The sequence below is a fragment of the Parasteatoda tepidariorum genome, chromosome 10 (assembly GCF_043381705.1).
Source record: "Parasteatoda tepidariorum isolate YZ-2023 chromosome 10, CAS_Ptep_4.0, whole genome shotgun sequence".
Lineage (NCBI taxonomy): Eukaryota > Metazoa > Arthropoda > Arachnida > Araneae > Theridiidae > Parasteatoda > Parasteatoda tepidariorum.
The window spans coordinates 40,770,327-40,792,869 of NC_092213.1; the positions used below are offsets into that span (position 1 = coordinate 40,770,327).

Here is a 22,543-nt window from a genome sequence, read left to right on the forward strand (position 1 = left end):
TTAAATGATATAACATATGAAATACAGTAGAGTCCCGATTATCCGAGTTAATGGGGACAGCAACAAAGTCGGATAACTGAAAAACTCGGTTAAAGCGAAGAGTATAAAAACGGAAAGAAAAAGAGAAGGTATAAATGTAATATATTTAAGAAATACAAAATGTATACGAGTATACCACATACAATTCATATTATAATTAAAAAGCTTGCTTAAAAACATTTAAAAAGCATAATTTACGAGAATTAAATAGTTTTTACTTAAAAAAAGTCCCTAATCATTTTTTGTTCTACGTAACTTGGGCGCTTTTTTGTAGTAATGTTTCGCCTTTTTTTGGGATAACAGGAAGGCTGGTGTCGCCTCTTTTTGTTGTTCTATATAATCAATAGTACATTCGATAGCTCTTAGTTCATCTGTATGAGAGATTTTTATATGTTGATTTTAATAATCACTGTCTTCATCATCTTCGCTAGATTCATTATCATTATTGACGATATTAACGATAATTTCATCAGACCAAGTTGTTGGATTTTGTTTTTCTGAGTGTTTAGAAGATAAAATTCAGATTTATTTTTCAGCGGATTTTTTAAAAATAAACTAGAACAAAAAATAATCCTTGAAATATTTGATAGCTCGGTTAAAGCAGAAACTCGGATAACCGAGGCTCGGATAATCGGGACTCTACTGTACAACAAAATCAAATGGTGTGATAAACAATGCCCGAGGCAAAATAAAAATCTGATATACATCGAGGTAATATGTTTACCTAGGATAGGCTAGGTTGAGACAGTTTTAATCGAAACTCAATGAATATTGTGCAGTTTTTTGATATAACTGACTTAGATTCAAACCTCGAGTAAAGGATGGTTCTTGTACTGATGAAGATTTGCTAGCATTAAATGATCTCAGTGATTCGAGTCCCATTTTGACGGGCTAACCATGGGAGCTTATCGAAGTAAAACAAATAAAAAAGTTAGTCATCAAATTCATATTTCGTCTTGAGAGAGAAATTTCGTCCCTAAAATGTTACCTGTTTTTGGCGAAAAAGCCAAAAGTAAGTGTACCTCATTTTGATTATCCAAAATGTTTCGAATGTTTCCATTAAAAATATAACTGTTGAACTAAACAAATTGTTCATTGATCTGGCCAATAGTGAGCATAGGCACCATTTTATTTTTTAAATAAAATATTTTCCAATCATGAAACTTATTTTTTGTCCGAATAAATTTAATTTAAACATATTTCAATGAAAATAATACCACATTTTATGAAATTTCTCACCGCGGCTTAATATGCGAATAAAAGATAATTTATTACAGATTACATACTTCAGATGCAGTGGTCCTCTGACTCGAGTTCCAAATTTCAAAGAAATGGAGGCAAACGTAATCACTTTGCACTTATCGTAGTAAAATCGTTTTTTTTTTTTCCTTCTTCTTTTTCTTTTACTTATGACAAGAAAGAAAAAAACATTAATAGCATATAGTACACCAAACCTCAAATTCGATTCCTAATTAATTTTGTTATATTTTCACTCAAGCTCAGCGTACTCACAGGGAAAAAAGGCACCAGGAAAAAAAGCACCACATTAACGATTGTCTAAATTTAACAATCACTTCGAATTGGGCCGTTAAATTCGAATTTAATGCAATTAAATATTTATTAAACCGTAATTAGATTTTTTTTTGAAATATTAAGAATTTGAAGTACAATTTTACTAAGTATTGTTATAAATAAATATATCAACTAGCCTATCAACTATCAAACGATTAACTCGGGTAGTTAATCGTTTGATAAGATAAAAATATTTAAAAAAATTATTTCAATTTTATTGCAGTTCTTTTAAAAATTACTAGTTGAAAAAGTATTATTTATACATTATTATGTCACAAATAAGTGTAATTATTAAAATTTAGAGCTGGTTAACTTTAATTTATTCTTATAAATTAATTTTTAAAAAAATATTTAATCACATTAAATTCAGGCTTAAAGGCCTGAATTTAATCTGTTTCTGAGTTTCTATAATTATTTCCGAAATGTTTTTTTCTTTTTTCCTTCTTTTTTTCCTGTTTACCGTTTACAACAGCGCTTCATATAAATTTCTTTCAAAAAGTGCAAAAAAATTCATTTTGAGGAAACTTGGTGCACAAAGTCAATGGTTACTGTACTCTTATGACAATGTTTTAATTGGGACTTCGGAAGTTTAAAAATCAATCTAATCCATGATTCGATTCCAATTAACTTTTCAATGTTTTCTGCATCATCCAGATCGATGTAAGATTTTGACGCAAAGAGCCATGTTTTAAGATGAATTTAGGCATACTCAAATGAAAGAAACGTAATTCAAAATTAAGTCTGGCCCTTGCGCCAACATTGCCAAGCTAACAATCATAATTTTTTTTTACATAGATATTTGCAAAATATACGATGACTTACTAAATTCTAAGTTTCAGTTTGCTGAATTGTTTTTAATATTTACTCAAGTCATCGAGATTATCAATAGACAGCAAAATATAAAAAAAAATAAACTTGTCTAAAAAATGTAATTTAAATAAATTTGATATACCAAGTTGATCTAGAGTAGTTTATGAATTATTCTAAATTTTCTACGATTGTTTTTATTATTATTTTAAGCTATCTGGCTCAGATAGCCTGAGATTTTCTCTATTGATGGTATATTTATCACTTATTTTAAAATAAATCTCAGTTTTTAAATCTAAGCTAAATCTTTTAAATAAAATCTCTTGTTTTAAATAAATTTGATTTTGCATTTCATCAAGATTTTATGCACTATTCTAAATTTGTAACCAAAGTAATCATGCTCATCAATGTGACAAAAAAAAACATATTTTAAGTAAATTTGAAATGCCAAGTTAATTTAGATTTTATGAACTATTCTAAATTATCTACTCAAGTTATTATGCTCATAAAAAGATATGAAAAAACAAACGACGATTAGAAAAGGTAAAATAACTAATTTAAACCAAATTTAACTAGATTTTATATATTATTCTACATTTGTAACCAAAGTTAGAATCATCAACATGACAAAAACAAACATATTTAATATCACTTATTTTAAATAGATTTGAATTGCCAAGTTGATCTAGATTTTATGAACTATTTAAAATGATCAACTCAAATTATTAAGCTCATAAAATGATGTCAAAAGCAATATTTAAAAAAAAGATCAAATCACGAACTTAAAACAATTTTTAAGGTTGAGTTAGATTTTATGTAATTTTGCAAAAAATTATTTTCAAAATTATCTTTAGTGATTATGTTTTTGTCAATAAGAATAAAAATATAAGTCTAAAAAAAATTTAGAATCACTTATATAAAATAAATTTAGTTGTTAAACTGATATAAAGATTTTATAAATTATATTCTACTATTTTCTCATTTTATCGGAAAATGTAATACTTTATTATCGGTGACTGAAATGAAATAATTCCAAAAAAAAAAAAAAAAAAAAAAAATACTTTNAAAAAAAAAAAAAAAAAAAAAACGTGTTGGTGAGAAACTTCTAAAAGAAAAAAAAACAACTCACCGATTAAATAACTTCCAGATCGGGTCACGTGGTACTCATATAACTAAATCCATTGGCCAAATGATTGTCAGATGTGTTGCCGAACTTGAAAAAGACTGGGGACTGAGTAGAGAGGGGGGAATGAATATCAACATGAATTTTGTCCCAATGCTACCACCCTGTCGAAAGAAGTTTGCACAAGAAAAAGAAAATGAATTTCTGTAAACATTTTAAACTATAAATCCACGATGGTATCCATTCGCTAAAGTAGAAATCGTGATAAGTTTTTCTTAATTCCCTCATCCAAGGCAGTCGTCTTAGGATTTCCGAACTTTTGAGTTGAATAGCTCATTTGTTTTGGAGTCCCGCTGTTGGGGACGTACCACGTGACTCGTGACGTCATGTCCCGTCCATGTGCCAGACGGGAAGTGACGCCTTTGATAAGTTTTGTAGGAGAAACTTTTTTTCCTTTGATTGCGTCTTTTGCATAGATGCTCAAGAAAGAAGATGAGATTCCCGTGGGCGCTCCATAACAGATTTCAACAACAGTTTCACTCTTTTTTTTTTTTTTTGAGGCATTGTTGGGTTGTTCTTGAAGTTGAAATATTTGTTATGTGTCGTCAGAGTGATTTTCACTCTTCGAAAAAGAATTAAAATAAGAAATGGCAAATAAATTGAGGAAACGTTAATTGTGAATTCAGATTTTTTTTTACTGAGGCTTTTTAGTAAACTTCTCTATTACCTCATTTCAAAAACCCTTTTTTTTAAAAAACCTGGCGCATATTTCACAGTCTGATAAAAAAAAAAAAATTCTTTTTTTTGGGGGGGGGGAAACAATTATTTATTATAATTTTATTTATATTGAATCATTTTCTGTTACAATATTTACAACTGTCAATCATCTCTAGCAGTTAAAATAGTGAGAGATAAGAGTTCTATTAAAAGAAACGTGAATATTTATTCTATACTTTTAGTTTTGAAAAAAAATATCATACCAGTTTACGTTTTAAAATAGAGATTTTAAGATATATTATAGTTTATATGATTAACTAAAATGTAATAGTTGGGGGTGGGATGACCCACCAACTAGCTGTTAACAATAATTCATGAAATTTCCCAACAGTTATAAATTTGAGTGTTAGGAGGTATATATGGGTTGTAAATTTCTTAATTTATGGTAAAATGTATCTAGTCCAAAGTTATAAGAATTTAAAAGAAAAAAAAATACATTGTAACTAATCATGCAAAATTTTCTATTTAATTATAAATCCTTTTTATCAATGTTTTTAATCCAGTCATGTTTAATATTGATTAATTTTTCGAGTTGCACTAATGTGTATTTACATTTCACAAATCAAACAAATAAGAAATAGTAAAGTAAAAAAAAATAAATAATTTGTTTGTTCATTCTTAGAGAAAAAGGGTGCGCTTATTTAATATGATCAGTCATCAGACGTTTTGCTTCGAATTTTAAAACAGAAAATGTTCTTACATTCTTATCAGCTAACTGGCTACAGTTCTGAGACTCGAAAAAAAAAACTTCACAATTATTTAAAACGAGTGTTAATTTAACGAAAAATTTTAAGTACCAATAAAAATTAAACAAAATACATTAGTATATTATCTGAAAAAATCTACGTGGTAGCATAAAGCAGTGCTTCTTAACCTTTTTAAGCCGCGACCCAAATTTGAGAAATATGTTCATGTCGCGACCCAAAAAAAAGTCAAAATTAGGCTGAGTAAGCCACAATGACTTCTTCTAGGAAGTGTTGGTATTACTTATTATTTGGTGTATTACTAACTTTTTTGGTTCGACTCAGCGCGACCCAAGAAATATGCTTCGCGACCCATAGGTTAAGAACCGCTGGCATAAAGAACTAAATCAATTAAAAAATTGAATCAATTAAAAACTAAAAAAAGCAGAAACACAACCACATTCGATAAAAAAAAAAAAAATATTATATTTTATTCAAATCTCTTTACTAAATTAAGTATAAATTAGCGGACGACTTAAAAAGAATCATGAATGAAATTTACGCTAGGCTTGCGTGAGTCGAGTTCCTTGTAAGTTTACCAAATTTAGGCATTGATCGCTCCATTTAAATATTTTTTCATTGTCACCAAATTAATTTTTTAAACATAATTAGTTTTAATAATTTTGATTAGCTTTCGATAAAAACAATTAAAATTTTAGGTTTCACTATAGAAATATTCGTAGATTAATAGAGCATAAAATATTTATGGCTCATAATTCAAAATTTTTGTCTAGTATTAAATTAAATAATTAAAAAAAATTATTTTCTGCATGGAATTATCTTTGGGTACACGAGTTTCATGAGTGGGTGTATTCTTTTTTCAATTGCGCTATTAGTTTTGAAGATATGACCAAAAACGCAAAAAGTGAAATTAACATTAAAGTTACCAAACTTATAACCGTTCACCTGATTTAACTGTTAGGACCCCTCCCCCCTATTTTGAAGGACAGAAATCCAAATATCTAAAAAATGAACTTAAGCGAATTGAAAAAGTATTGCACGCAATTATAACATTCGTTTATCCTCAGATAATTCAATGCAAAATACAATTTTTTGTAAATATTTATTATTTTATTTAATACTAGTCAGAAAAAAAGAAGGCAAAATCAAAAGTTTTTTTTTAAATTATTATTTTTAATACTATAGCTTGGGTAATATATTTTTATTTACTTATAAAAGTGATTAAAATGGTATTAAAAAAAGGACATTTTATTAAACCAAATAGGTTTTTGATTTAAAACCATTTAAAATTTAAAAGCCATTTTTGATTTAGTATTTTTAAATAAACTGTAGTTATTAGTAAATTAATTGTTTATTGCTTACTCCAAAGGATAAAAAATTATGAAAAGCAAGTTTTAAAAAAAAAATTATAATTTAACTTCGTACATATTTCTAATGAAAATTAAAAAAGTATGATTAAACTTTTTACATACTTCAAATGAAAATTATCATTTACATTTAAAGGGAAAAAATTGTTGCGACTTCCACTTAAAAAATAGTTTTGTTAAACAGTCACATTTTCATAAGAAAAACGTTATTGACTGATTAATAAACTATTTATTTTTTCCTTTAAAGGTTCATTGTTTAGCAAATAAACGAAATTATCTACATAATGACTATAAATTCAAAAAAAAAGTGAAATACTGTCTAGGAGTGAAATTAAAATCGACGGCATTACCTCGGTGTTTATTTGATTACTTAGGTTGACCGTTTTGGTGGTTCGCGCCAGGACCTGTCTCTTTAATTGGCATTGGGACATACACTACTTCCATTTTACCTAAAAATGTTAATTATATATAAGTTTGGGACCATTTATTTTTAAATGCATTACTATAATAAACTATTTTTTCCAATTTAACTACTTTTTATTCTGTTTTCAGTATAGTAATTACAATTACTTAATTACTATAAATTGCATTTGGCGAATATCATTCCTCGCTAAATGACATGTAAGCAATTCCCCAATGACATGTTACGTAATTGAATGTGTTAACTTTTAAATTGTTTATAATCACTAAAATTCATGGGTTTTTTGATCAACAAACTGCGAGTGAAGACTCTGTAGAAAAATTGTGAATTATTTATAGTGTTTATAAGCTGAGTTTGGTGGCTTTACGTCTCTTTACCTAGTCAGCAACCGCCCTGTTCCGTTTGGAGTAATTTTGGATATTGATAATAACGCATCTAAGTGTTTGTCAATAGAGTTGCGCAAGTCATTCACAGATTTCTTCACAAAGAATAAATACACAGAAATCTATAAAATCGAAAATAAAAAGAAACTTTATCAAACAAAGCTAATAATATTTCTCAACGGATTAAATTTAATCACGATGAGATCAACGGTTTTAAAAATTCCGACTACATTTGTCAAGGTTGTTGAAATAGCTGAGTTGCTGAAAATAAACTAAGTATATAAAATAGTAATCATTGTATGAAAATAATTTCAATGGAAAACGAAAAATTGAAAAAACAAATTAACAGATAATAAACTTGAAAATAATGCTACATCACGAGAACTAATAGTTTCATTAAAATGAAGAGTGAAAAAGTAAACATATATTAATGCTAGGAAAGCACAATCATCTAACACTACCCTTCCTTAAATACAATTTAAACCTTGTAGAATATGAGAGCGATGAAATAATTTAACAGACTAGTGCTTATACCAGGGGAGGATCCAGAAATTTTTCCTGGGGGGGGGGGGAGGTCATAGACTCAAATCCTTTTTAAAGAGGCAGCGCAATAAGCTTCCGCCAAAATTTACGCCAATAAGAAAAAAAAATTTTACAAAAATTTATTGTGGGGGGCACTATTAATTTTTTTTGTAAAATTTTTTTTTTTTAAATATTCTTTTTGAAAAATAACTGCGGTTTTAATGCTAGTCTTCTCATTTATTTCTTTTTACAATGAACAACAGAACGATACATAAATAATTCAAGTATTCAACATCTTTAAATAATAAATGTAATGCGTTTTTTAGAAACTTTGGCAAATCTGCCAATTATTTTTTTAACATCCAAATCAATTTCTCGATGAATGTTTAATAATGCGAGTCCATTTAATCGTTCTTGATTTTGAGTTGCTCTAAGCCAAGTTTTGAGACGTCGAAGAGTTGAAAAGAAACGTTCTGCTGTTGCTGCACTAACTGGCAGAGTTATTAAAATTCTCAGCAACACATTGATTGAAGGGTACAAATCGATGTCACAGGAAAGATCGTTGGGCACTTCAGGTCCTGCTTCTGTTTCACGCTGCCATTTTGCCACCCAAAGAAGAAATTCTGTTTCTACGACTTTTACGGAAGCATTTAAGATATATACGTATATACAATCTTTGGATAAACCTGTTGATAATAAGGAACGCTTCAACGTTATTAATGTTTACAATGAAACTATGACGAATTTCGTTTTAATCTTTTGGATTATGATTCTTGAAACAGTGAAGAACATAATTAGATGGGAGAAAAAAAAATTCCGACCTACATAGGTGTATATGCCCCCTTAAGTAATTTATCAAATATTTATATAATTTTTGTTTCGATTCAAAATGCATTTTATTGGGTTCATTAATTTTGCTCATATCGAGTTCATTGCAATTTTATAAAGTTTTGTTGAAATTTTCCAATGTTTTATTGAAATAACATTATATTTTGGCGGCAGCTATTCCTGTTACCACGGTGTTCCGAGCAAACAGGAATGGTGCCAAACATAAGTCGCCAATTTCGCCAAGGGGCACCCTCAAGTATATTTTTACCTCTGTCCGCGCCCTCATTGGCGAGATTGTAATGCGCCAAGCGTAGCTTTCTAACATTCTTTTCTCATTCAATAAAAAATTACCAAACGTTACAGTCCACTTGACTCTATTAGCTCCGACATCTTTGGTCCTAGCGACCTGGAGCGGAACCAGCTCAATATGAGCACAATTAACTCAATAACAAATCTTAATCGCCAACGTGGGGCAATTAAAACAAAAATAAACAAAATCCAAAAATTTTTGGAAGAACATTCAACGCAGCAGGATGCAAGCGCCGCTGCCATCATTCTCAAAAAGAAACTGAAAGTAGCAATGGAACTACAAGCATCGATATCAGAACTGATAAAAGGATATACGCTACTTCCGGAAGAAATTGATCTGAAAGATAATCTAGATGTTGCTCAAGATATAGAAGATGAAATCGAAGAAATAGAGGTAAAGATTAATATTTTACTCTCTAAAATTGATAATAATAAACCTAATGAAACGGAATCAAATGCTTCATGTACCAATATATATAAAATTCCGGATTTACCCCTACCTTTCTTTTCCGGAAAATATGAAGAATTTCAAAATTTTAAAATTCAATTTAATTCTATTATTGGAAATAATAAAGAGTTGAGCGACACACAACGACTGTGCTATCTTAAAAGCTGCCTCAAAGGCGAAGCAAAACGCCTTGAGTCAGCCCAAGATACATTTGAATCTTTATGGTCTTCCCTTGAAGATAGATACGAGAACAAACGAGCAGTTATCGATTGCCATGTTAATAAATTATTAAATTTTTCAAGAGTCCCTGACGCTCCTAATCAGCTCATGCAATTAATCGATAACACTAAATGTAATTTACGAGCATTAAACTTGCTTGAATTTAAATCAAATGAACTATCAGATACATTGATAATGCACATTTTATTCCAAAAACTCGATCCAGAAGTTAGAAAAAGTTTTGAAATGAAATTGTCGAAAAACGAAATACCCAAACTAGACAATTTTCTAAGTTTTTTGGAAGAACGTTCTAGAATTATGCAAGGTCTTAATATTAAAGAGGAAAGAAAGAAGCCCCATTTTAGTTCAAGGCCAAATACAGAGAAAATGTATTTTATTAAAATGAAAGTGAATAACCCATGTTTATTAGGTTGTAGGGAAAGTCATAAACTTTATAAATGCGATCAATTCAAACGAATGAGTGTCAAACAGCGAATTGAAATAGTAAAAACTCATAATTTGTGTTTTTCATGCTTAAATAAGCACTGAGCAACATCATTGTCTGCAGATGTTGTGAATAGCTTTTATACAAATTACATCAAACTGCTAGATGTAAATGGCTTAACCAATTCTCCACAAAGAATTTTTAACCTGGATGAAGCTGGTCTTTCTACAGACCCAAGAGCAAACAAAGTATTTATCTCAAAGCAGAGTAGAAATGCTTATTTAACTTCTTCTGATGCAGGAAAAGCTATGTATACTGTGCTATTTTGTATTTCTGCTAGTGGAAGCTATATGCCGCCTTTCACGGTATACAAAAGTACACACTTATATGATTCTTGGACTAAAGGTGGTGTACCGGGTGCTCTTTATGGATGTTCTCAATCTGGGTGGATGGAAGATAAAGTCTTTGAATCATGGATAGAGCACTTTGTGTTATACACACAAAAAATAGAAAAACCTGTTCTTCTCATTTTTGATGGGCATGGCAGCCATCTGACATACAAAACAGTTAAAACAGCACTTGACAACCAAGTTATCATTTTATGTCTTCCTCCTAATACATCCCATGCCCTACAGCCGTTAGATGTAGGAGTTTTTGCTCCCGCAAAAAGAACATGGAGACTAATTTTGAAACATTGGTTTCGAGAAACAAGGATGCAGAAGGTTTGCAAAGCTGTGTTTCCTCATCTTTTGAAAAAACTGTTTGAAAGTTTGCGGAAAGATCATGCTGTGAATGGCTTTAAAGGTGCAGGGTTGTTTCCTCCTGAAATAACAAAAGTGGAACATAGGATCGTATTGACTCAAAGAATCATTGACCAGTCGGATGTGCCGTCCACTACTTTAAATACGGCAGTATTACAGGAGTCTACGCCAGCTACTTCAGGTGCTAATGCAGAACTTCAAGACCCAATTAATTCATTGTCATCGCCATTAAAGGATTTAAAATGTGCAATCCTGAGGACTTAATCACCTGTACAATCAAGTGCCACTAAAGCTGCCGTTATTAATTCCAAAAAACGAAGAAAAAGGGTACAACACAGAGCTGGAGAAGTTATGACAGAACCTGAAGTAATTAAACGTCTTCATGAAGAAGGAATGGAATGAATGAAAAAGAAAAAAATGAAGTTTGAATAGCCGCAGTTAAAAGCAAAAGGAAAAAAATCCCAATCCACAGCAGATCGATCTGATTGCAAGATGGTAAAGAATACTAGTGAACTTTCTCCTGGAAAATGGGTAGTTATTGAGTACAACTGGAAAATGTCTGTGAAAAGATTTGTTGGTCAAATCACAAATATTGAAGGTGAAGATATACATGTGAAGAATGTAACCAAATCCAGAATAGGGAATTATTATGTTTTTCCTGAAAAAGAGGACATTGACATAGTAGAAAAAAACGATGTTGTAAAAGTTTTAGAAGAACCACTTTGTAATAACCGTGAGCAATACTACTTTAAAATTTGAATATTATATTGTTTAACATCATATGTGATAGATTACATTTTTGTTTTAATGTATTTACTAATAAATACATTCTTTAAAAATCATTTTGCATTATGACCCATTTTACCCCAAAATGGAGTAAAATGAGTCAACCCTTTTCAAGCCAAGTTTAATTAACTTATAATTAAAAAATAAATGTTAAAATTACATAAAAATGACCTGAAGGAATGTAATGTCAAGTTGCTATTAAAAAAAACCAGGAAAGTTTTATGATTTTATTGCTACAAGACTTAGAATGCAAAAATAGCTAAAAAGTGACCCATTGTACCCCACCTGACCCTAAACATTTTTGTCTGAATTGTTATAAAAAATAAGGTGAAAACAATAAAATTAAAAATTATTTACAATAGATCTCTGAATATTCACAAAACCTAGCTATGGAAGAATTTACCCCGACCCGCCCTTATTTAGGGCATACGGGTAAATGTTTATTAAAATCCTAGCTATGTAAATTTTTCATTGACTTTTCTTTTCACATCATTTTGAGTACCAATGATTTGCACTTTTATGCATTATTTAAGAAATATCTCAAACAAATATGAACTGTTAATTAATATTTGAAAGTAAGTAAAAAACAATTAAAAGTAAGGAAAAACAATGATAAAATTAAAACCTCCTTATATACAACATTTTTTATCAATTTTTTTTCTCCATATTAATCGTTTTCATTTAAACGTCTTGACTCTTCAACGTTTCTTCAATGTTGACTCTTCAACGCATTCCGCTGTCGCGTATTGATAGTACGACGATTATGTTCCCGGTAATTTTGTGCTGATAAATTATGTTCAGCCCTATGTCGCTGTTGATATCGCCTAAGATATTCACAGCGATCCATTTTTTATAAGAGATATAAGTATTTTAAAGTAAACTCTGTTCAATATATTTCACACATTGAGTATAGTAAAGTGCGGCGTGCTCTCTGCTTTCGCTTATAGCACTGCGTTTCAATATGTAAGGCTTAATTTAGCCTAATAAGATTTATTTGAGCTCTGAGGCTCTTCTTCAGAAATATAATCCGTTGCCATTTCACACATTCAATACAAAATAAAAATCGCAACAAGATTTAGCTGGTAAGTTTAGTTGTAACATTTCTGCAGATAGCATTATTAAAAATTATTACCTCTTCACACACATGCGTTCTCAATTTTGATTGGCTGTTTTATGCGTTACTAACTGGAAGTCTTCTGTGATTGGCTATGTGTTATCATTCCACTCTCTTCTTATATATATGTAATACAAGAATNAATATATATATATATATATATATACTTTTAATACTTTATTGCAAAATTTCCACTGTTGCTTTGCACAAGGTTGCTTGTATACAAAATTTTCTTCCTAAAAAATATTTTTTTGGTCATCTGCTAATTTAGACTAGCATCCAGCATCAGGAAAAATTTTCCGCTAATTCTGAGGATTAATACAATGCAAGGCACTTATCCAAGCCAATTCTTTTTTACTTCTCCTCTTTGAAATGCTAATTGTATCTATAAAATTAAATGTTTAACTCGCGATTTAACTCAGTATATTTCTCAACACCTACGCAAGTGGATTAATTTACATAGATCTTTGAAAAACAAATATAACTCAAATATTAATAGCCTTGAAATTTTGAATTTTTCCAAACACGGGTTTGGTTGGTTGTTTGGAGTTTATTGGCACAAAAGCCAGGAATGGCTACACTGCGCCAGTCACTAATACGCGGTTTTGATAACATTTCAATTAAACTTCTATATTTAATATAAAAAAATCTTAAATAAACGTCTTATTTAGGATTTATATTAATAAATTTATGACTATTAATGAATCTATTTTTCCATATCGTCGTTTTGAAACAAAACCGTTGTAACTCAAAAAAGTCGAAAAATGAGATTTTTGGGTCATTTTGTGTAAAAAAAGTCACCCTTTTAGAAAAACAACCTATTATCTTTATAGTTCCATAAAGTTAATTTAAAGAGCAGATGAATCGTCATCGCATCGCCGCGATTAGCATTAGCGCGGAAAGTTTGAAATCGCTCTCCTGAAAAACTTGCTTTTTTGAGTTACCACACGGTTTAGTTTCAAAGCGACGATATGATCTTTTAACAAAAATTTCAATTTTAAATATTTTGATAATTTATTTTAACACATACAAAAGCTATTATAAAAATATCTGAATATGAAACAACAATAAAAGAAACGGGAAAAAAGATTGCTGGTATAGTTAATTAGTTAGTAAAGTTTATTGGAAGAGACATTTTCAACTTTAAATGAATTAGAAAGATTCGAGAGAGCAAATTTTTAGATGCAAATAGAATTATTCAAATTAATAATTGAACAGCCATAAAACTTAATTATTACTCACCCCATACCTATGAACTTCTGAATAGTTTCTAAATATTCCAAAAATGTGAGCACATGTACAAAAATTGCACTTCTTCACTCCAATTTTCGTTTAAAATAAAATCTTCTTTCAGTAATTCGGGCACACACAGAGAAAATGGGCGATAAATTTTAATTATTCCTCCGTATCACATCGTATTGAGAAGAGAGGCAGTGAAACATACTTCCTGCATATGATAATAACAGTGACGCAGAAACATTGAATCCTAAAAATCAGTTTAACAATTGAACAAAAGGGATTAATATTACATATTCTGTCATTGACACCCGCTCCATTCTGTGGTGACTTATTCCATAACCTGAATTTTCGGGGGAAAGTAAAGAGGCACTTTCCAACCCTTTGTCATGATGTTCCATTGGAACACATTTTCATTCTGTCACAAAACCTGAAAAAAGAATGTTTTGTGCTCACCTAACTGTGTAAGAAAGTAGAATGATGTATTTAGTCGCTCTCTCTCAGGCGAGGTCGTAAAGATCGCTTAAATTTGTTAGGTTCCATCATGAATTGCAAAACAGCGAATTCATATTGTAATGCCTATAAAAATTATTCAGTTTTTTTCATCATGCAAGTGTTCTGAAAGAAAACTCATTTTACATACAAGGGCATCCTTTACACTTCACCGTAAGTGAGTGCATTTATCTTACTAGGTCTTCATGAGTATTCTTATAAAAGCATTTCGAACTATTAAAGTAAAAGATGATATATATATATATATATATATATATGAAATATAAATAAAAGTACCAGTTTCTTGAAATTGGTTTTAGGTCAGTTTTATTTTGATCCTTCAAAGCAGACTCATTGAAATNTATATATATATATATATACATGTCTCAGATTAGGATAATATGAGACGGTTTTAATTTGTTATAAGTTTTGATTTTAACGACAGAACTCACAATTTTGCTGGTGAATTGGGAACACTTCGCCTCCAGACTAAAATGCGAGATGAAACGTCGATGATGCTGATCTCCTTTCCATGCATTGATCATGAGACCTACTGATCTTCTGCCATGTTTGGAACATAAATCAAGATTGCGTTACTGTCGGAAATCAGTTTTGCATCATTAAAAAATGGTGTCTCAGATTAGGATGATATGAGATGGTTTTAATTTATAAAAGTTTTGCTTTTTTAAGACAGAACTCACAATTTTGTTCGTGAATTGGGAACACTCCGCCTCCAGACTAAAATATGAGATGAAACATCGATGATGCTGATCTCCTTCCCATGCATTGATCATGAGACCTACTGATCTTCTCCCATGTTTGGAACATAAATCAAGATTGCGTTACTGTCGGAAATCACTTTTGCATCATTAAAAAATGGTGTCTCAGATTAGGATGATATGAGATGATTTTAATTTATAAAAGTTTTGCTTTTTTAAGACAGAACTCACAATTTCGTTCGTGAATTGGGAACACTCCGCCTTCAAACTAAGATACGAGATGAATCATCGATGATGCTGAGACTTAGGGGACACGGGGGCAGAATGGAGTACCGGGGTGGAACGGGATACGGCATTTATTTCCCGCCAGTGGCACTAGAGTAGCGTAGCAAAGCTTCTCGAGCCTCAGTTGCATGCAAGACACTGATGAGTAGCGTCTGTCTGCTGGAATTCATTTAATCACTTAGGCAACTTTTACTTATAAAATGCATGTCTTACTGTAATATTTGGAAATTTTCGAAGCAAGGTTAGCCTTCTTTCCGTATTTTGTCCCCAATTAACTTTAAATTCCATTTAATTAGTCATGTTTTTAAATATATATTTCATGATGCAATGATCGAAACATAAATGGTTAATGGTAGTCACGTGACATTTTTGAAATTTTAACTCGAGGGGCAGAATGGGATGGCCCATGAGTTTTGTCTCATTTATGCAACAAATATATATTATAATAATATATAACATTAAATATATATACAATATAATAATATATAAATTAAGTATAAATAATTAATAAAACATCATACAAATATATTAATGATAAAATGCATGGCATATAAACGAATATAAAATATTTACTTTTCTTACAGATGGTGCGTAATTACGTGAGGAAGACTAAGAGACAAAAGTGGTCAATAGAAAACATGAAAAAAGTGGTTCAATCGGTGATAGATGGAAAGTATTCCCCCCATTGAAAAAAATAAATGAAAATAATAATTTTTCAATAGTTTACAAAAATAAAATATTTTAAAAATTATTTAAGGGGGCATATACACCAGGGTAGGTCGGAAAAATCGATTTTTCTTTTCATCTAAATATGTTCTTCACTATTTCAAGAATCATTTATTTCATTTTTTACGAAACAACTGATATTTCTCACAAGGAGCAGTCAAGTTTATCTTTTCGCTATTTTTTGTTGAGAATAATCACACTTACGCCCTGGTTTATTTTGTATTACTATTTATATGGCAACCATAACTGTACGTATTTCAGTTGTGTACTTTGGCAACGCTTGTTTTAGCGTTGGTTGTAAACGTATATGCGTAAGTGCACTGCACTGTCATGTGCGTGATTCAGTTATTTCTATCTTAATTAAACTTAATTCATTAATTACTGGCCTCTGATGCTGATTCTTTATCTTAACAGCAGAGCGTGGTTCTGATATTGAACACGCTAGAAGTGAGTGAAGCATTTATATTGCTTGTATTTTAATTTTGATCTGAATCACGTGGAAGCGAAATTTGAAATGGAAGTACGTGACGATAACACTAAATACTGTTTTGAACCGTTTAGCGGTAAGAACTTTGCTTTATTCAAGTGTCGTGTTGAAGCTATTTTTGCAGCGAAGGAACTTGATAAATATTTAGAAACTGAAGCTGATGTAACGAAAGATGCTGAAATCAAAGATGCAAAAAAGGCTTACGCTCTACTGCTAACCCTTATTTATTATACTATATTAGCAACTATGGTGACAGAATCATCTGCTTGTCAGATATGGACTAGTTTAGAACAGAAATATTTGAAAATAAGTGCTATTAGTCAAATCCTAGTTCGAAAGAAACTTGAAACTTTGAAGAAACGCCAAGATTGCAGTATGCAGCAACATATAAATGAACTGTTAGCCATCGTGAACGAATTACGATTCTCAGGTGCAGAAGTTAAAGATATGGACGTTGTCATTTACTTATTGATGTCATTACCTGCGGACTCCGATGTCATTAAATCAACGATTGAAAATCGGCCAAATGAAACCCTGACAAAATCCGTTGTGATAATGCCAAGGAATTTGTATTTAGTGAATTAGCACGTTATTGCAAGAAAAGAGGTGTCATGATAGATCCTGCTCCGCCATATTCACCTCCTTTGAACGGTGTTGCTGAGAGAGCAAACAGGTATCTTTTACAGAAGGCTCGAGCTCTAATATATGAAGCGAAGCTCCCTAAATACTATTGGGGTTATGCTGTACAGACAGCTGCACACCTAAAAAATCGGATTCCAAACCAGACTGTTGGGGATCTACCTTTTGAGCTGAAATATGGTAAGCAAATTGATTTTAATATTATCAAAGTCTTTGGTTGTGATGCATACATGAGAATTCCAGATAACTTCAGAAAGAAGCTGGATCCCAAATCCAAAAGGATGGCTTTTATAGGATATTCCACTATGGATTATCGTTTATTGGACCCGGTCACAAATCATGTTGTGGTATCTAGAAACGTACACTTCAATGAAGAGAAGAAGAAATTTATCTCAGTTGAAGATGGTTTTCCCATAGAAGATGAAAATATTACTAATGAAGAAATAATCCCTGATCAATGTGATGCGGAATCTAAAAGTGATGAAAAAAGTAGACAAAAAAGAAATGTTAAATTGCCTGCCAAATTAGATGATTATTTTGTGTACGAAGCTAATGTGACAACTCTTGACTCTGTATCATTTGAGGATATAGAAACATGCCGAAAGAAGAGCAAGTCCTATGGAAGAAAGCCATGAATGAGGAAATAGAGTCTCTAAAAAAAATGAAGTGTGGTTGAAGTGTAGTTGAACTGCCAAAGGATGAAAAGCCTATGTCCTGTAAATGGGTTTTGCGAATCAAGTGAAATAATGCAAAGCTAGGCTGGTTGCCCGTGGCTTTGAACAGAAGCCAGGCATTGATTATTTTGAGACCTATGCTCCTGTGATTAGCATATCATCACTTAGACTTGTGCTGGCAATCATTACTCAAAAGAATCCTGAAATCTATGCATTAGATGTTAAAACTGCATTTCTAAATGGTGATCTTCAAGAGACAAACTACATGGAACAACCAATGGGTTATAATGATAATAGTGGTCGTGTGTGCAAGCTTCTTAAAAGTCTTTATGGACTTAAGCAAGCACCCAGGCAATGATTCAAGTGATTCACTGATTTTATAATTCACTTAAACTTCCAACAGCTAAACTGTGAAGCATGCATTTTTGTGAGAAGATCGGAACAGAGTGAAATATTTATTGTACTATATATTGATGACTTACTCATTGCTGGTTCTGAGGTAAGAGTTGTGATTCAACTACTCAGAAATGAATTTGAAATGTCCAAGGCTGAAATTGCAAATAAATTTCTTGGAATAAATTTAGAATATTCCCACGACAAACTTTCTTTAGACCAAAAAGCTTATGTTGAGAAAATTCTAAATAAATTCAGGATGGTAGATTGTAAACCATCTGATACTCCTCTAGTGCAATCAACTTCATCAAATTTTGTGAGTGGTGAAGAATTTCATGGTCCCTATCGTGAACTTGTTGGTGCTTTACTTTACTTATCAATGACAACCCGCCCTGATATTTTATACTCAGTGAAATGTCTAAGCCAGATTCAAGAGCAGCCCACTAATAGTGCTTGGGCTGGTCTGAAGAGAGTTCTTCGGTATTTGAAAGGGACATCTGAACTCAAATTATTATTTTGTAAATCTGATACTGATAATGTTATTGATATTTATGCTGATGCTGATTTGGGGGCTGATACACATGACAGAAAATCTATTTCTGGGTATATAATTTTCCTTAATGATTGTTTTTTGACAAACCAAATCACAGGACAAACACCTATTGCTCTGTCCTCTACTGAGGCAGAAATTTTGGCCTTAGCAAAAGCTATTCAGGATCTAATTATACTCTATAACAGGGGTGAGCAACACGCTGTCCGTTAAACATGTTTATGCGGCCAGCTAAGCATTTCTAAAATTGAATTTATTTTTCGACTTTCTCCGATCGTATTGTTATAAAATTAATGATAATAAAATGGTAGTACATACTAAACCGAAACAATTTTTTGTGACGAGTTACTCACTCGTAAAAATGCAATACGAACGCCCCGAGTCTGTGCTTGTTTGTGTTTGCTTCTGTGGCGGCAGCACTTGCGACCACATCTGTGTTGTAGCGCCACCTATAGACTGGCTTGCCGCAATTAGAAAGTGAGGCTGAAGAGGAAGCACTTGTCGGTGAACACTATCAGATAAAAACACTCTACCAGCCAATTCCTGGCGAGTGACACACGTTGTTACGTCTGAAAGTCGTTGATATTGCAAATAATGTTAGAAATGTATAATTATAATGTGTAAACCTATTAATTATAAATAAATGTGTGTTCCGTGATAAATACATTTTATTGATTCATTCGAGACACTTCTATCACACAATCAGTCAGACTGGTAGCTGTTAACTAGCAATTCTTGTGTTTCTTGAAAGACGTGAGTGCAATATTAGTGCAATCCATAATAGCATGTCCGAAAAGCAAACAAAGAAACGGAAGGCTGCGGATGAGCACAGGCATTTCCAAGAAAAGTGGAAATTTGATTATTTTTTCACTTTCGTCAAAGATAAAGCTGTATGCTTAATATGCTCAGAGAAAAAGAATATAACATAAAAAGGCATTACGATACAAAACATGAACAACAATATAAAAACTTAACAGGACAACTCCGGATAGATAAGTTTAATCTAATAGAGAAAAACTTGGGAAACCAACAGGTTATTTTTAAAAATCAAGTAATTTTATCAAATACGGCAGTAAAGGGTAGGTTTGTTGTCAGTCAAATACTGGCAAATAAAATGAAACTCTTTGCGGATGGAGAGATGATAAGAGAATGTCTGACTGCTGTTGCAGAAATAGCATTTCCTGATAAAATAAATATTATTTCAAACATTAGTTTATCAAGATTCACCATTGCAAGGAGAATTGAAGACTTGTCCGAGAACATAGCAACAACGCTTCGTGAACGCATTGCAAAATTCGAATACTGTTCTTTGGCACTTGATGAGAGTTGCGATATTAGCGATACAGCACAACTGGCTATATTTTTACATGGTATTGACACCAAATTTAATATTACCGAAGAATTGTGTTCACTGATTCCAATGCAAGGGACTACAACCGGCCAAGACCTGTACGATGAACTAAAGTCAGTGTTGGAAAATTTTTCAATTTCATTATAAAAGATTATTGGTATATCGACAGATGGAGCACGAGTAATGTCAAGCATGAAGGTAGGAGTATCGGGAAGGCTATTTCAAGACATTAAGAAGGTCACAGGAAGGGAAATATTCGTTAACCACTGCATAATTCACCAGGAAAATTTGTGTGCGAAAAGATTGAGTTTGCCAAATGTCACAGTACTAATAATTAAACGAATTAATTTTATAATGTCGCGCGTTAAATCACCGTGAATTTAAAGATTTGCTGAAAGATTTAGAAACTGAATATGGCGACGTGGTTTTTAATACCGAAGTACGTTGGCTTATTAGAGGTAGCATGCTAAAAAGAGTATACAACTTAAAATGCGAAATACAATTGTTCATGGATATGAAGGGATATGCCTTTCCTCATTTTGGTAATAAAGAATGGATGTGAGGTTTTGGGCTTCGTATCGACATGACTCAGCATCTCAATGATCTTAATGGGGAACTTCAAGGCAAAGGACAGTTTATTCACAATTTGTATGATAAAATTCAGGGCTTTGAGCTCAAATTAAAATTGTGGAAACAGTTTCTTTTGCAGAATAATGTGTCTCACTTAAACGATACTACCTCTCAAAAATACGCACAATATATATACATTTTAATCAACGAATTTCAATTACGATTCAAACTGTTCAAAGCTGAGAAGACAGCGGTTTCCATGAGAATGTTTTCCTCGCCATTTAATATCGATGTGGATACAGTTCCCGAAGACTTTCGAATGGAAGTGATTGACATGCAGAATAATACCGATTTAAAAAAATTAATTTTTCTCAGTAAACATCGAAAATTTTTATAAATCGTGTGTGAGTCCTGAAAAATTTCCACTTTTGACGAAAAATGCAAAGCAAATGATGTCTCTGTTCGGAAGCACGTATGTTTGCGAACAATTATTTTCAACCATGAAATTAATCAAAAATGACCACCGATCCAGACTGAGTGACGCACGATTAGAAAGCTGCGTACGTGTAGTAGTAACGCACGTAGAAAGCTGCGTACTTATCAATTCCGGCTGATATTGATCAGTTTGTAACGAAAAAGCAGTGCCAAATTTCTCATTAAAAATTTCAAGTAAATTCGTTTTATTGTTCTTTTCTTGTTTGTTTTTATTTTGCATTAAAATTTTTATATGAAATCCTTACTTTTTTTTAAATTTTATATATTTTTTATTCTAATGTTTATTATAAATAAAGTTTTGTAAATTATTAATAAGTGTTACTTTATGTGCGGGCCACCAAAAAATTTTAATTGGCCCGTTGATTACAAAGGTTGCTTACCCCTGCTCTATAATATAACGAAAGAAATTTTAGGGATTGATAAGATTAATGTTTCAATATATGAAGATAACCAGTCTGAAATTAAAGCCATTTTAAATGAAAATAACTGTGCTAGGTTGAATCACTTAGACATTAAATTGAAATATGTTAGGGACATCATAAAATTGTATAATATAAATCTTGTCTATGTACCCACTGAAAATCAATTAGCTGATATGTTTACAAAATGTTTACCCAAACCTAGGTTGAGATAAATGTAAATGAATGTGTGATTAAGGGAGGGTGTTGAGAATAATCACACTTACTCCCTGGTTTATTTTGTATTACTATTTATATGGCAACCATAATTGTACGTATTTCAGTTGTGTAGTTTGGCAACGCTTGCTTTAGCGTTGGTTGTAAACATATATGTGTAAGTGCACTGTCATGTGCGTGATTCAGTTATTTCTATCTTAATTAAACCTAAATCATTAATTACTGGCCTCTGATGCTGTTTCTTTATCTTAACATTTTTGCAGTGGAGAGATCAGAGATGATTTTATCACATTTTGTGATGCATACAAAATGATTCAATCTGAAGATTTGAATGAATAACCTCGGTTGACAGGAATCGCCTTGGCTAATATTGTTTTGGAAATTTGCAAGAATTTTAATGTAAACATAATCAAATGCGATGGAGTTGGTACTGATAGTTGTACTGTCATGGCTTCGGAAACAAAAGGAGCTGCTCAAGAAATAATTAAAACTGCTATTTATGCAAAACGTTGTCCGTGTATCAACTATATTTTGAATAATTCATTAGCGAAGTCGTCTAAGGCTTCTGTCATCCGCAACACATCTGATACAATGAGAAAAGTTGTTGCATTTTTTAATGCTTCTGGAAAAAGACACTTAACATCTTGTGATGCATTAGATGGATCA

General features: G+C 31.5%; 3 protein-coding genes across 3 annotated transcripts in view; 2 read left to right on the forward strand and 1 right to left on the reverse strand.

The window, feature by feature from the left end:
* Positions 1-3,922, reverse strand: part of LOC107439934 (carbohydrate sulfotransferase 1) — a 64,090-nt gene extending 60,168 nt beyond the window's left edge. The window contains exon 1 of the mRNA XM_016052687.3: positions 3,548-3,922. The gene's annotated coding sequence lies outside the window, so the exon portion shown is untranslated. The remainder of the gene's footprint in view (positions 1-3,547) is intronic.
* Positions 3,923-18,421: 14,499 nt separating this feature from the next.
* LOC139426839 (uncharacterized) lies at positions 18,422-19,039 on the forward strand. The gene has a single exon (XM_071186941.1). The coding sequence runs from the start codon at positions 18,422-18,424 to the stop codon at positions 19,037-19,039; it is 618 nt and encodes a 205-aa protein (XP_071043042.1).
* A 901-nt stretch (positions 19,040-19,940) lies between these two features.
* On the forward strand, positions 19,941-22,216 carry LOC139426840 (general transcription factor II-I repeat domain-containing protein 2A-like). Its single transcript, XM_071186942.1, has 2 exons — positions 19,941-20,290; positions 22,141-22,216. The coding sequence occupies exons 1-2, from the start codon at positions 19,941-19,943 to the stop codon at positions 22,214-22,216; spliced, it is 426 nt and encodes a 141-aa protein (XP_071043043.1).
* Positions 22,217-22,543: the final 327 nt, after the last annotated feature.